Consider the following 14,813-nt stretch of genomic DNA (forward strand, 5'->3'; position numbering starts at 1 on the left):
ATGATTAAGTCCGAGACACCCCCCCGCCATCCGAGTTTCATAGGACGGACCCTGCAGATCCGGGGAGCCACCAGCTGGCCCCCCGAATCTGCTGCGAGCGGGAGGCTGCCCGGAAATTCGGTGCCAGTAATTATCTGCCAGTCTGTGAGGTCTCGGTGATCTCGTACCTCAGGGCTGGGGCCGAGGAATGAGAACATCTGAGTGGGGTGGGCTGCCCGCTCTTCCCCGCTCCTCCAAGCGCCAGCCGCCTCGTGCGTCACCTGCGCGGGCGGGGGCCGCGGGGCGGGGGCGTCGGCAGGGAGGGGGCACCCCAAAGTGAGGGCACCGAGAGGCTTTAAAAGGCCCAGCGCCCCCCACCGCCTCTCAGAGCTTTGCGGTGCCGCGCGCCGGCCAGACGTGCTGGCGTAGGCGCCGCGCTTGGTTCCCGCCGCGGCCGCTCCCACCGCGGCCGCTCCCACCGCCCGGCGAGCGCTCAGCCGCCGCGGCCGTCCGGAGACGCGGCCGTCCGGAGCGATCGGCCCTCGGCCGCCTTGGCGTGACCCTCGCTGCTGCAACAGGTAAACGGCCCCGCCGGATTCCCGGCGGCGCGGCCGTCCCCGTTCCCCGCGCGCGGCAGCCCGACGGCCGCTGCGCTCGCCCGCACCCAGACCCGCTGGAGCGTCCCGTGGCCCCTAGCCCCGGCCTGGGGCCAATTCCTCAGACCTCTCCAGTCTCCTCGGCCCCCTCTTATTCTCTCGGAAGCGTTTTTCCCCAGTTTTTTTCTCCCTCCATCCCGCCCCAGGGAGCCCCCTACTCTTTCTCTCCCCCTCCCCGGCCCTCAGATGGGCACGTTCGCTCTCTCTAGAGCGCGTCCACCCTGTTGGTTCTCGGTCCCGCATCCTCTTTCTGGTTACCCTCTCTGGAGCTCGCTCAGTCTCTTAGACCCTCCCGACCACCCAGGTTCCCTCGCGCGTCCCCTCGGGTGCACTCCCAGCGCTCGCCCATTCCTACACCCGTCGTCGCCGATGTCACGGTGGGCCGGAAAAAGCAAAGAGGATGCCAGATAGGCGGGGAGGGCGGGGTGGTACAGGGCAGAGAAAACGGGATCGCAATAGGCATCCTTTCTTTTTCCAGCTCTGTCTGTGCTGTTGAGAAACTTGGAGGTTTATCCGCCAGAGCCCGCCGTGGCCGAAGGCGCATCTGATACCCGTGAGAAAATTTTAAATCGACAGAGAGAGATCCAGCCTGAAAAAAGCCGAGGTGAGGGGTGGTCAGAGAAAGATAGAAGGTGATGCGCACACACTCCAACAGACGGGAAAAGTGCCTCGCGCCACTCCCTGGTGAGGGAGAGACAGACTAACTCTCCAAGTGCTGTCACTGGAGAGATACCCTGGGGAAATGAGAGACAATAGAGATACCCGCGGGTGTCACAGACCTAGAGAAAGAGAGAGAGAGAGACAGACGAGCAGTGTGTGTGTGGGAGGGGGGTGACAGAAGAATACTGGGCTGAGAGGGTCCCAGGGGGGAAAATTCTGCGCAACGAAAGGGAGGTGCGTAAAGAAAACCCGCGGGAAGCGCGGCGCGCAAATTAGTCAGGGAGCGACAAGGAGTGTAGTCAAGACGCAGAAATAGCGACTGATTCGAAACAGGTATGCTGGAACCCACTGAAAGTGCTGGGGAGATAGAATGGGAGAAAACTGGAGACATGAGAGTCCCGAGAAAGAGGAAGAGGAGAAGCGTGCGCGTTAGAGAGACAGATGCGCACGCAGAAACTGCGTGACAAGAGCGCACCAGCCAGAGACAGTGGAGAGAGACAGAAAGAGAAACTCAAATACAGCTGCAGATAAAAGTGCTCAGGTGCAACACGGAAGGAACCCGAGAGACGCTGGCGAGGGGGAGACCAAAAGTGGGAGGGAGAAGAGAACTGGAGCTAGATTGACGACGCGCAGCGCGAGCGCGCGTTTCCGTGAAAGCTTGGGAAATCAAGGCAGCCCACGGCTTGAGGTCAGAGAGATCAGAGATGACGGTGACGTACACACACATTGGACAGGCACAGAACAGGTGCGCTCGGGAGCGCCATTAGAGAGAGGGAAACTAACAAGCGGGTGGGGGGGGCGCGAGAACCGCTGCCCACCGGGTAAGAAACTTCGAGAAAGTGCTGAAAAGACCCAAAGTGGGAACTCTGGAGATACGGGAGGTCCGCAGAGAGCGCATGCAGGCGCGCTGACGGGAGACATCCAGCCTGGAGGACCTAGCGACGGCTTTAAAGAGGCGCAGAGCGCGTGCGTGAGTGGCAGCGGGCAACTAGCAAAAGTTAGAGACCCGGAGATACTGTGGGAGATGCGCAGAGAGCAGTCGCGCGCGCGCGCGCGCAGCAGCCAGAGAAATCCAAACTGCGTCACTAGAGAGTTTTTGGGAATCGCGCAAAATGATGGACAGATAAACCAGGAGACACAGAGACAGACAGTGTGCGGCGGGGGGGGGGGGGGGGAGGGGAGGCGGAGGCTGGGGGGGTGCAGAGAGCTCTTTCTTTGTCAGATCCAAACTTGAGGATCCAGAGAGGGTGGGGAGGAAGGGGGGGAAGTGGATGGGGGAGGTTGGGGTGGGGGGGACACCAGTTGGTGTGGTGTTGAAACTTGCTGTGAAATCCTATCATTAACGGTATTGTAAAACATGGTGCTGGTGCTTAAAAATAGCGTGAAAGCAAGACGCATAGCAAGCAGGAGAGATGCAAACCTGTAAACCGAGAGAGTGTGTGGGATGTGGAGAGAGCACTTGCGGGAGAGCTCCCAAACAGGGAAACCAGCCCGAGAATTAGCTTACAGAACTGTGTTTGCCACGTTTGAGGACCTTTGAGGACCGTAGGGGGACATCTGGTGGGGGACCACGGGTGGGGGCTGTGGCATTTAACAGCATTGTAAATTATGGTGCGTAAGAGAGATGCGCGGAGCGCGAGCGCACGCGCATGCGCCAACGGCATCCGTCCAACCTAGAGACTCCGAGAAGGGGAGTGGGGCACGCAGAGACCGCATACACGCGCCCGCGGGACAGATCAAAACTTGGAAAGATCCGTGTGTGTGCGTGCGTGCGTGCGTGCGTGCGTGCGTGCGTGTGTGTGTGTGTGTGTGAGCGCGCGCGCGCCAGCGTGAGAGATCCAGACTGGGGGAAACGGAGTTAGCCTGGGAGACAAGCAGGGAGTGAGCCGCACGCTATGCGCGCACGTGACTGCAGGAGAGAAGGAGGGAGGGGCTTCGAGACCGGGAGGATTCGAGAAACTGGCAGAATGCAGACCAGAAGCAAGCGGGATGCCTGGGGGAAGGGGGCCTGCAGCGCTGCTGTGAGGCTTGGAAGCACTTGCAAAGCGACTAACCCTGTGCCCCTTTCTTTTGTTCCCATCTTCAGCTGTGAGTGAGGTCTAGTTCCTGCACCCCTTCGCTGCCATCTCCTACCTGCTGGGTGAGCCACAAGCCACCATGGAGGCCGCATGGAACTACACCGCCAACATAACTGAAGCACTTGTAAACATCACCAACACCGTGTGTATGCCCCTCACTAAAATGCCAATCACACTGGCTCACGGGATCATTCGCTCGGTCGTGCTGATCATCTTTATGATCGTCTCACTGGTAGGCAACCTAGTGCTGGTCGTTGTGCTGCAGCGCAAGCCACAGATTTCTCAAACCACCAATCAGTTCATCTTTAACCTGCTTGTCACTGACCTGCTCCAGAGCGCACTGGTGGGCCCCTGGGTGATAACCACCTCCCTGCCCTACTTCTGGCCAATCAATATCCACTTCTGCACCGCCCTGGTTAGCCTCGCCCACCTGTTTGCCTTTGCCAGTGTCAACAGCATCATTGTGGTGTCAATTGATCGCTACATGACCATTATGTATCCTCTGACCTACCCCAACATGCTGACCAATCGCCGGGGCCAGAAGCTCCTCTACGGCACCTGGATTGTGGGCCTCTTCCAGAGCACACCTCCACTCTGCGGCTTGGGTCAGGCTGCCTTTGATGATCGCAATGCTATCTGTTTCCTGTTCTGGGAGGCCAGTCCGAGCTACACCTTTGTCAGTGTCATGTTCTTCTTTGTCATTCCCCTGGCTGTCATGATTTTCTGCTACACAGGGGTGTATGGTGTCGCCCGCCGCCAGCATGCTCTGATGCATGTCAGAGTTCGCCGACTGGATGTGGGAACCAAGGTAGAGGAGGAGGAGAAGAAAGAAGATGAATTCCACGACGAGAACGAGGTAGAGCACCAGGATGCAGGTGAGGTCGAGGCCGATGAGATCATCGAGGCAGCCGGGGGTGCCAGCATGGGGGACAAGAATGAGAACATTGTCGTCGTGGAAACCCATGGGGGCGACCTAGAGGATGGAAGCGAGGGGAAGGTGGTGAAGGAGATGGTGGAGGTGGTGGAGGAGGAGGTCAAGGAAGAGGTGAAGATGGAGGTGGAGGAGGCAGAGAAGGCAGAGGAGGCAGAGGAGGTGGAGGAGGTGGAGGAGGCGGAGGAGGCGGAGGAGGTGGAAGACAGCAATGCCAACATCGAGGGTACAGAAGATGGTGTGGAGAGTGAGAGCTTCTCCACAACAGCCCACAAGGGCAGCAGCGAAGAAGACCATTGCAACATGTACTTGGGTGAAGATGATACGGAGTGTGGAGATGACGAAGTGATCTCAATCGAGGCAGTGAAGACCCCGGAGAATATCCAGTGTGTCCAAGATAGCAATGAGCCTCCTGTTCCCAAGTCCTGCCACTGCAAAGCTCTGAAAGTCATCTTCATGATCATTTTCTCCTACGTGCTGTGCGTGGGGCCCTACTGCTTTCTAGCGGTCCTGGCTGTGTGGGTGGATGTCCAAACCAAGGTTCCTCAGTGGGTGATCACCATAATAATCTGGCTTTTCTTCCTCCAGTGCTGCATCCACCCCTACATCTATGGCTACATGCACAAGCCCATCCGGAAGGAGATCCACAATTTGCTGAGGGAGTACTTCCCCGAGAAAAGCCACGCCTTCAAAGGTAACCACCCAAATCTGCCTGCCAAAGGGGGTAGAACCACCGGCAAGGTGGACCCTTCTGAAGAGAACACCACTGCTATTTAAAGCGATTTCTAAGGCAAGCTCTGAGTCGTCCACAATTCAAAAAGAAAGAGCTTTCTTTTAAGTGGACCACCCAAAATTCTATTAATGCATCACATCCTTTTCAACACAGTGTAGATAATTATATGGAAGAGGTAGAAATTCAGGCCTTTCCTTAAAACTGTCCTTGAGAAGTGAACTTGAGAATTCAGACTGAGACTGCACCCCCCACCGAAGTTACTTGGCTCTATATTTCTTAAAGCAACCAGAACTATCCATTTTGGACCTGTACTGGGTATATTTGTCTCCCTGGAGATACACTTACTTTGAAGGAAAAGGGGTGGTAGTAATGCCTGTAAACTTAAAGACTTTTAGGCCAGTGGGTCAGGAGTTTATGGACAAAGGCCGTACCCTATGTTCAACTGAAAAAAGAGAATGAATCAAAGTATTCACTGAGCACAAGAGGAAGAACTTGACTAGTCAGTGAAAGACCCAAAGGCTAAAGTGAAGATACTCATAAGCTAGTGTAAAGGCTTCTGTATAGATTGACACAAAGGACACTATAGCTAGAAGTTTCTACATACTCAAAAGGGATCCAGAAAAGTGTAAGAGGATGGTGGGGGATGTTTGACTTGGCAATTTAGTGCAAAGGAGAAGACAACAGAAATAACACGTATGCATGAGACAGTATATTTGATTTCTTGATATAATCCATTGAAATGAAACTACTTTTCCTCTCCTGTTGAATAATAGTGGAACATAAACATCATCTTACAATTCTCCCTTTATGTTTGAGCTGGAATGCCCATAATAATCCACCAAATATCTTCTGCAAGTCGTTTGTGTGTGTTTCTGTTTTAATATGCCTTTTTGACCAAGCAGCATTTCCAGGAAACAATTTCTAGAAGAGATTCAATTAGGAGTGTCCTGAACTCCACAAAATTCACAGTGCAGATCAAGACTGTCCATCGGAAACCTATCATGTTCCTGAGATCATCCTGAGGACTGGGTGAAAGCAAATTTAACTGTTCATGCAGAAAGTTAGTGTTAATTTTCTGTCGATATTGGTAGGGTGAAAGGAGTATGTAGTAAAAATGGTTTGGTATAGCCATAAAAATCTAATTATCCCCAACCCCAATTATTTGAACACATGTTAATTCAGGCAAGATCTAAAATTTATTGGTTTTTTCTACCAAACTATATTAGTCATAAATTTATTATGCTTCTTTATTGCTCAAGTTGTCTATTAGCCTGTCCCTATAGGATATTTGGGGACAGAAATGTCCTATGTGACCAATCTTTGATGCAGGGAAAAGCATTGCCTTGAAGGTGTGTCTTGGCAGAAGGAATTCAAGGTAGGTGGTCTACTGTCATTTAAGTAGTTGAAATGCTAACTTGATCTGGAAACAGGACTTCAAAAATAAAGCATCTCCAAATATTTTGTGAAACTAAACTTATTATTTTTAAAGATTAGCTCCTTCAAAGTGTGTAAGAGAAAATGTTTTCCAAATTTCAAAATGGAACCAGAACCTGTATGACTGTACGTTCAATTAACAGCACATACAACATTCTTCAGAACACTAAAACTCACTAATTTCCTTTTCACCTAAGCGAAGCAGAGTCTGTGGCTCAAATAGGAGCGACCCGTGTCTTAAATTCTTTCCAGTTACTTACAAATGATCTGTTCCTCTATGGCAAATGCCCAGCTTGTTTGCAGCAAGACTAGCTGTAGAAATATTCTATCCACAAAACCTGGCTACTGATTACCAGGTCACAGGCAAGAAGAATGAGAATCCTCAGCGTCAACAAATATTGCTAATGCCAGTTGAAAACACCTACCATTGCCTCTTAAGCTTTCATAGACACACCAAGTGGGAGACCACAGCAACTTGTACAATAATAAGCGATTTGATGTGTCTGGGAATTCAATATAGGAGTGCTCTGACTCTAAAATATAGACAAAAGCAAGACTGGTTTTAGATTGGCACTTGAGAGTTGAGTGGTTATGCCCACCCCCACCCCATCTTTCAACTCTTAAAAGTTTAGTGTTAAAAGTTTGGTAATTTTCCTGTTTTCTTGGTGTATTTCTGTAGTACTTAGAAACTTAAGCTACAACTGTATATAAAGTGAGTGTTCTTAGAGACAAGATATTAGGTTAAATGTGATTATGGATATCACCATTCTCAAAAAGATGTAGTATAGTAAAGCCAGGACTAATTCCTGAGCATCAAGTGCAAGCCAAAAGCAAAAAAGGGGGGAGGGTAGTATTTAGATTCAATTTAGTTTTAAGAAAATGCATGCTAGGGGGCCGGAGTGATAGCCGGGTGTTTGCCTTGCACACGGCCGACCCGGGTTCGATCCCCGGCATCCCATATGGTCCCCCAAGTACTGCCAGGAATAATTCCTGAGTGCAAAGCCAGGAGTAACCCCTGAGCATCACTGGGTGTGACCCAAAAAGCAAAAAAAAAAAAAAGAAAATGCATGCTAAATTCTACGACCACCACCTTGGTCAGTTAACTAAATAGAACATAGTATATTTTGCCTTTTAAATTGTATTTGTAAAAATGCATGTAAGAATATATACAAGATAAAAAAATTAAGAAGAAATATATGCAAGATGGTTCCAAGGTTGGCTGATTCAAAGATGTGCCTTTTATTCATTAAATCCCCGGTACAATATAATAAGACAGATGAGAACTGGTACAATTAATCTGAATTATCACTGTGGCTGACATATCACTGGTTGTTCTCAATACTTGGCAGTGGTTTGCTGATTTTTCCATTAATTGAATGTATAGAAAGCAAAATCCATGGAGACAATCTTCTCCCCCTTCAAGAACATGGACTGAAGGATAAGCTATAATATGAATGTGTAAATGGATAAGCGGGTAGCGAGACTCCTCCCTGGGTTGGACTTGAAGCGTTTGAGAATTCAGTTATGTTGCAACAGGTTTGAATCAGAAGAGACAACTAGAAGAGTTTATTTTAAGAAAAAAATGTTGAAGAGAAATATAGACATACCCTTATGGGATAATTTCCAGAACTACCTTTAATATCAAATTTTATGTGCCACAAGTCAGTATTCCCCAAGACTGGCTAAGGGCAAATTCTCATATTTGTTCATTTTAATTGGAGCTTTTCTAAAACAGTTGCTAATACTTTTCCTTTTTGACTGGACAGAATGGATTTCTGCTTAGTGAACGCAGAAAGACTGATGCTTTGTGGTTTAACTATTAAGTGGTGGTGTTTGTGTTTCTTAAGTAAGTGCTATAAAATATTGTCCTTGGCATTTTCTTAAATATGTTAAATAAAATCTTAATTGTGATTTGTGTGTCTGGTTATTACGCCGCGCTTTGTGGGAAAATAGGGGGAGGGAGATGCATAACTAGGTCTCTAGCCCTTCTCTTGCTCAGAAGGACCAGAAAGGGGATAGCTATATTACATGGTAGAAGGAAACCTTGGCATCAACATTTTACATTCACCATTCTAATATCAGGAATATACAGTGGAATGGGAGTCAACTTGAAACACTTGTTACAAGAGGGGCATTTTCTTAGTTCCTCTGAAAGAAAAAAAGCATCAAAGGGTGAAAAAAAGCATGTTCCAAAAAGAACAAGACAAATTTTTAAAAATCAGAAAAAGAAATCAGTGGGGTGGGTATACTGAAAAATGGGGCCAAATGGTTGGATTGGGGGTGGGGGTGGTGACTCCTGCTACCAACCTTTATTATCAAGTTTGAACAGGGGGATAAGTGGCTCACCTTGATTTTTGGAAACACCACCTGGGTTATCCTGCCCGCCCATCCCCCTCCCGTGGGCTCCTGTACCTGCTGCTTAGGTCCAGGATACCTCCTTCAGCAAAACTCAGCCCACTCTGGCCTTGTCTCCCTCCCCCACACCCACGTCAGTAAACTTCAACAGGGTTTATAGAACAAGAGGATACAGGCATCTCTCCAAAGCATGCTTTAAGAAAATTCTCTAATACCAACTGTAACATGAAAACACAGGACACATGCCATAGGTGAATATGTCCAAATCTTGAGAGCCGGCTAGTTCTTCAGTGTGCTCGACCCGCAGCAGTTCTTCTGGGAATTTCATTAGTAGAGGTGTAAGGAACTGCACATTGCGTGCTTCCCCAGTGGCGTTTATGGGCCCATAATAAGAGGTTCAGGGAGCTATTCGTCCCATTTTAATCAAAATAGAGCACCTTTCCCTAGTTTTCATTCCCAAACCAAGCACACTATTAATTTAGACACTACAGTTCAAGATGTTCCAAGGTAGCTGCTGTGAGAATGACATGAAGCTGCCTTCGCTTTGCTCTGTGAACCCCACCCAGACAATTTCTTCCTCCTGTCACTCAACTAGACTTGACTTTTTTTCACAAACTCCTACCATCAATGCAAATAAGGGGAATTGGGAGCTAAGATAAAACTATCAGGTGGCAAATCTCGGGAATATATGTATATATATATACATACATATATATTAAGCACACAACACTCAACCTTTTCTAACATGCTACTAGTCTCTTATACTAGGTCTTAATGGTTCTAGGACAAAATACAACAATCTTCACACTCTTTCCTCTAAGGAAACTACTTGGGATCATTTTAGATGATTATTCATAACAAGCAATACAAAATGTATTATTTATGTCCTGCTTTGGGGGCAAGCTTTGGGGATTGGGGTGGAAACATTCAAAATATGGTGGTGGGAAGGTGGAATGGTGGTGGGATTGGTGTTGGAATATGAAATGTAGTAAGTTATCATAGACAACTTTATAAAAATAAAATTAAATTTTTAAATTAAACTATCAGGTGGCACACATGTTGGAAATAAAGATGTCCCTAAAGACCATACAACATCATTTAATTTGGAATATTTAGACAATAGGGGTCAGAGAGACAATACAGGGTTTAAGGCACTTACTTTGCATGTGGCCAGCCCTGGTTGGATCTCCGGCATCACGTGATCCCTTGAGTATAGAACCATGAGTAGCTCCCTGAGCATTTCCTGGTGTGGCCAAAAGCCTGCCCCCATAAAACAAAAATCAATATTCAGAGTACAGGTATAGTTCCAGTGAATTTCAGAATAGTTGCTCCTCCTGAGTAGGGTTTAGAGCACAGACCTAGATTATGAGATTAAATGGGAGATAGCTGATAGAATCTAAAATTTATACTGTCAGCAGACTTTTTTTTGTTTTGCTTTTTGGGTCACACCCAATGATGCTCAGGGTTACTCCTGCACTCAGGGATTACTCCTAGTGGTGCTTGGGGAATCATATGGGATGCAATGGATCCAACCTGGGTTGGCTGCATGCAAGACAAATTCTCTACCAGCTGTTTATCACTCCGGCTCAACAGACACTTTCTTTTTTTCTAATTTTTTTATTTTACTGAATTATCATGATACAGTTACAGACGTATACATTTTTGTGATTACATTTCAAACAATGTTCAAGTACCCATCCCTCCACCAGTGCCATTCTTCACCACCAATGTTCCCAGTGTTCCTCCCGCCACCCCCACCCCTTCCCAACCCATGCCTCTGGGGCAGACATATTCCCTCTACTCTCTCTCCTTTTGGGTGTTATGGTTTGCAACATAGGCATTAAGCAGCCATCATGTTTGGTCTATAGCCTACTTTCAGCACGCATCTGCCATCCCAAGTGATCCCTCCAACCATCATTTGCTTAGTGGAACAGATACTTTATTATAACCACTCCCTCTCCCACCAATCAGCTCCAGCCCATGCCCTTTTGCCACCAGTGTTAGCCCTTATTGTCTCAATATAGACAAAGAGTGGTGAACTATGTGTGTCTTCTATAAGTCAAGCAGTCAACTCATGAATTCCCACTGCCCTGCTAGTCTCCCCTCACTTTCTTTCAGAATGCAACTTGTTAGCCCTAATCCTCCTCATTCTAATCTCACTTTTAAGGGCAATACAACCTCTTTAAACCCTGTACGTAAAAACGAGAGTTTTAGAGATTTAACACTGTTCATGAATTGAAGGTTATATATAGCTTTTGTTTTCCTAAACAAGACTAATATTTACCACCGGAGGGTTTGGAGGAATATACAGTGGGTAGGGCATTTTACCTTGCAAGTGGCTGGCCCAGGTTTGATCCCCAGCACCTTGTATGGTCCCCTGAGCCTGCTATAATTGATCCGTGAGTACAGAGCCAGAAGTAAGCCCTGAGCACTGCTGAGTGTGGCCTAAAAATAAACAACAAAAATCACAGGAAACATATTACCTGCATGACTATGCCCCAAAACTGTAAGCTTAAAGAATATTTGTAATACAAATTCCCAACGGGGGGAGGGGGAGTTGTTTAGTCAAGAAAACTGACTTCAAATATGTTACCAATGTAAAACTAGGTTGAACTGAAACATTCTCCACTTGCAAGCACAAGACAACCAATAATCAAAAATATGCATATTTAATTGATGAATAATATTGAAATATCTGGTATTTTATAACTAATATACTAAGGGGCTGGAGCAATAGCACAGCGGTAGGGCATTCACCTTTCACGTGGCCGACCCATGTTCAATTCCTCCGCCCCTCTCAGAGAACCCAACAAGCTACCGAGAGTATCACGCCCACACAGCAGAGCCTGGCAAGCTACCCGTGGCGTATTGGATATGCCAAAATCAGTAACAAATAAGTCTCACAATGAGAGACATTACTGGCACCCGCTTGAACAAATTGATGAGCAACAGGATGACAGTGACAGTGAATATATAATCCAAGGAAAACTTTTAAAAATTATAGCCTAGATACGAAGGGGTAATAGTTTAATCAACTTGTCTCCAAAATTCACATTTTACCTAAGATTTGTTGGACAACCCTTCTAATGGCTTAATCATATTTACTAGGGCTGAAGAGGTGGCTTAGCATAGCAGAAAAAAAAATCAGACTCAAACCATAAGGAAGAAAATAGGAAAAATAAGTCATATACAAAAAGTATACACAAGTGGTCTTTTTTGGGGGTGTTTAGAGGCTCAGGGATCACTTTCAACAGTGTTTTGGGGGCCATATGGGATGCTGGAGATTGAACGTAGGTCAGCAGTGTTCAAGGCAAGCAACTTGCTTGTACTACCACTTCAGCCCCACCTTAAGAAGTACTACGTCCTCAACCCCAACTTAAATTTCTTTAAGAAATGTTTCTCTTTAGACCCTCTGCACCTAAAGACTTTGATTCCAGAGACCTAACACATTTGAGCATCCAGTGCAGCTTCTAATAGCAATGCACTGGGACTGAGAACTGGGCTGCAACTCTGTGCTGCCCGGGGGAGGATTTTTCCTCCCCACCCTGTCTTCCTGCATGGAAAACGGCGGCGGCGGTGGCACCCACATGGCAGGCGCCATCTTCTAAGAGTCCTAACCCAGAGGTATTCGATTTTTACACTTGGGGCTCCTAGGGACTCATGGGAAGGGGGTGTAACCAACACGCCCTCGGCCCAGATAAATTCAGAGCTGCTGAGAGTGAAGCGGACCCTCTGCGCCTAAAGACTTTGATTCCAGAGACTTCTTACAGCAATGCACTAGGACTGTGAGCTGGGCTATGCAATTTCTGGCAGAATTTTCCCTGGACTTTATACAGAAATCCAAAACCGACTTAATATCTCTCAATTGTCAGCAATGAGGAACAGTTCCTTTTGAACAGGTCTGACTTGGGGGGGGGAACTCCAAATAATAACAGTGAGTTTTTGTTGAAATATTGAAGGTTATTAATGTAGCAGCCACCTCTCTGGACTGTGAACTAAGCAAAAGCCCCACGCCGGCCGAGAAGAGGAAATATCCCTCTTTCCAGGTTGTTTCCCATTTTCATGGAGAAACACGGCATGGCGTACACCATACTATGAGGAGCGGGAAGGGGGGATGAGGGGGGAAAAAGGAAAAGGAAAAAGGAAAAAAAGAGTTATATGCTTGGAGCAGTGGGGCTACATATCTCTTCATTACCAGCAATGGAAAACTAATTATCAAATGCTTCCTTGGTAGTAGGGCTGTCTTTCTTGGGTGGAAACTCCAACAACAATAGTGAGTTTTGTGTTGAAATATGGAACATAATCAAGGTAAAGAAAATTGAAGTGAAATTCATTAGTTACACAATAGGAGATGGGCGGTGGGGGCGGGGGGTATACTGGGGTTTTTGGTGGTGGAATATGGGCACTGGTGAAGGGATGGGTGTTTGAATATTGTATAACTGAGACATAAACCAGTGAATTTGTAACTTTCCACATGGTGATTTGATAAAAATTAAAAAAAAGAAATGTTTCTCTTGCTACAATTATTTTAAATTAAAGCCTTATGGAATGTTTCAGGAAAATCTGGCTTAGAATAAAACAGTCTCTTATCTTGTTTTTCCATCTACCATCTGTATTTTGTGTGACACAAACTGAGGCCAAACAATAATACTCTTCTAAAAATTAATTGAGATTCTATGGTTTACAATACTATTAACAATGGTTTCTCATGTACATAATTCCAACACAAATGTAAGTGTACCTATCTCAGTAACCCATGGGCCCCAATCTCCCCACTCACTTGTGTAGATTAATTCTCCCAAATCTTTTGACTGTTGATGATATCTCACTGTGTATCTTTATGTCCCATATATGAGAGACATCATTTTTTTATTGAATCACCATGTGGAAAGTTACAAAGCTTTCAGGTTTAAGTCTCAGTTATACAATGCTCGAACACCCATCCCTACAACAGTGCACATATTCCACTACCAAGAATCACAGTACACCTCCTCCCCACCACTGCCACCTCCCCAGCCCCCCACCCCGCCTGTGTAGCTGATAAATTTCACTTTACTTTCACTTTACTTTTATTACATTCAATATTTCAACAAAAAACTATTATTGTTAGGAGTTTCTCCCCCCAAAGTCAGACCTGCTAAAAAGGAAGCATTTGATAATTTGTTTTCCATTGCTGAGAATGAAGAGATATGAGGTCGAGCAATAGAGGCTGCACAATTTTGGATTTCTGTATTTTAGTATTTTAGTAACTAAGTCCAGAGAAATATCTGCCAGAAATTGCATAATTGCAAGCTTGTACCTCCCTGCTACTTTATATTCCACATATGAGTGCAATCATTCTATGTCTGTCTTTCTTTCTGACTCATTTCACTCAACATGATACTTTCCATGTTGATCCACTTATATGCAAATTTCATAACTTCATCTTTTCTGACAGCTGCATAGTGTAGATGTACATTGTGTAGATGTACCAAAGTTTCTTTAACCAGTCATCTGTTTTTTTGGCACTCTGTTTTTTTCCAGATTGTGGCTATTGTAAACAGTGCTTCAATGAACATAGAAATGCAGATGTCATTTCTACTATACCTTTTTGCCTCTCCGGGGTATATTCCCAGGAGTGATATTGCTAGGTCAAATGGAATCTCAATTTCTAAATTTTTGAGAATCATCCATATTGTTTTCCAAAAGGGCTGAACCAGTCGGCATTCCCACCAGCAGTGAAGGAGAATCCCTTTCTCCCACATCCACGCCAACACCAGTTGCTTTTGTTTCTTGGGATGTGGGCCAGTCTCTGTGGTGTGAGATGATATCTCATTGTTGTTTTGATCTGCATCTCCCTAATGATTAGTGATGTTGAGCATTTTCTCATGTGCCTCACAGCCATTCGAATTTCTTCATTGGGAAAGTTTCTGTTCATTTCATCACCCCATATTTTGATCGGGTTGGTAGTTTTCTTCTTGTGGAGTTCAACCAGTGCATTGTATATC

The 14,813-nt window shown here is 46.4% G+C and overlaps 1 protein-coding gene across 1 annotated transcript; it reads left to right on the forward strand.

The window, feature by feature from the left end:
- Positions 1-3,452: 3,452 nt before the first annotated feature.
- Positions 3,453-5,081, forward strand: GPR101 (G protein-coupled receptor 101). Its single transcript, XM_004606653.2, has 2 exons — positions 3,453-4,322; positions 4,440-5,081. Exons 1-2 carry the CDS (start codon positions 3,453-3,455, stop codon positions 5,079-5,081), a joined length of 1,512 nt encoding a protein of 503 aa, XP_004606710.2.
- The last annotated feature ends 9,732 nt before the right edge of the window (positions 5,082-14,813 follow it).

The sequence above is a fragment of the Sorex araneus genome, chromosome X (genome assembly GCF_027595985.1).
Source record: "Sorex araneus isolate mSorAra2 chromosome X, mSorAra2.pri, whole genome shotgun sequence".
NCBI lineage: Eukaryota > Metazoa > Chordata > Mammalia > Eulipotyphla > Soricidae > Sorex > Sorex araneus.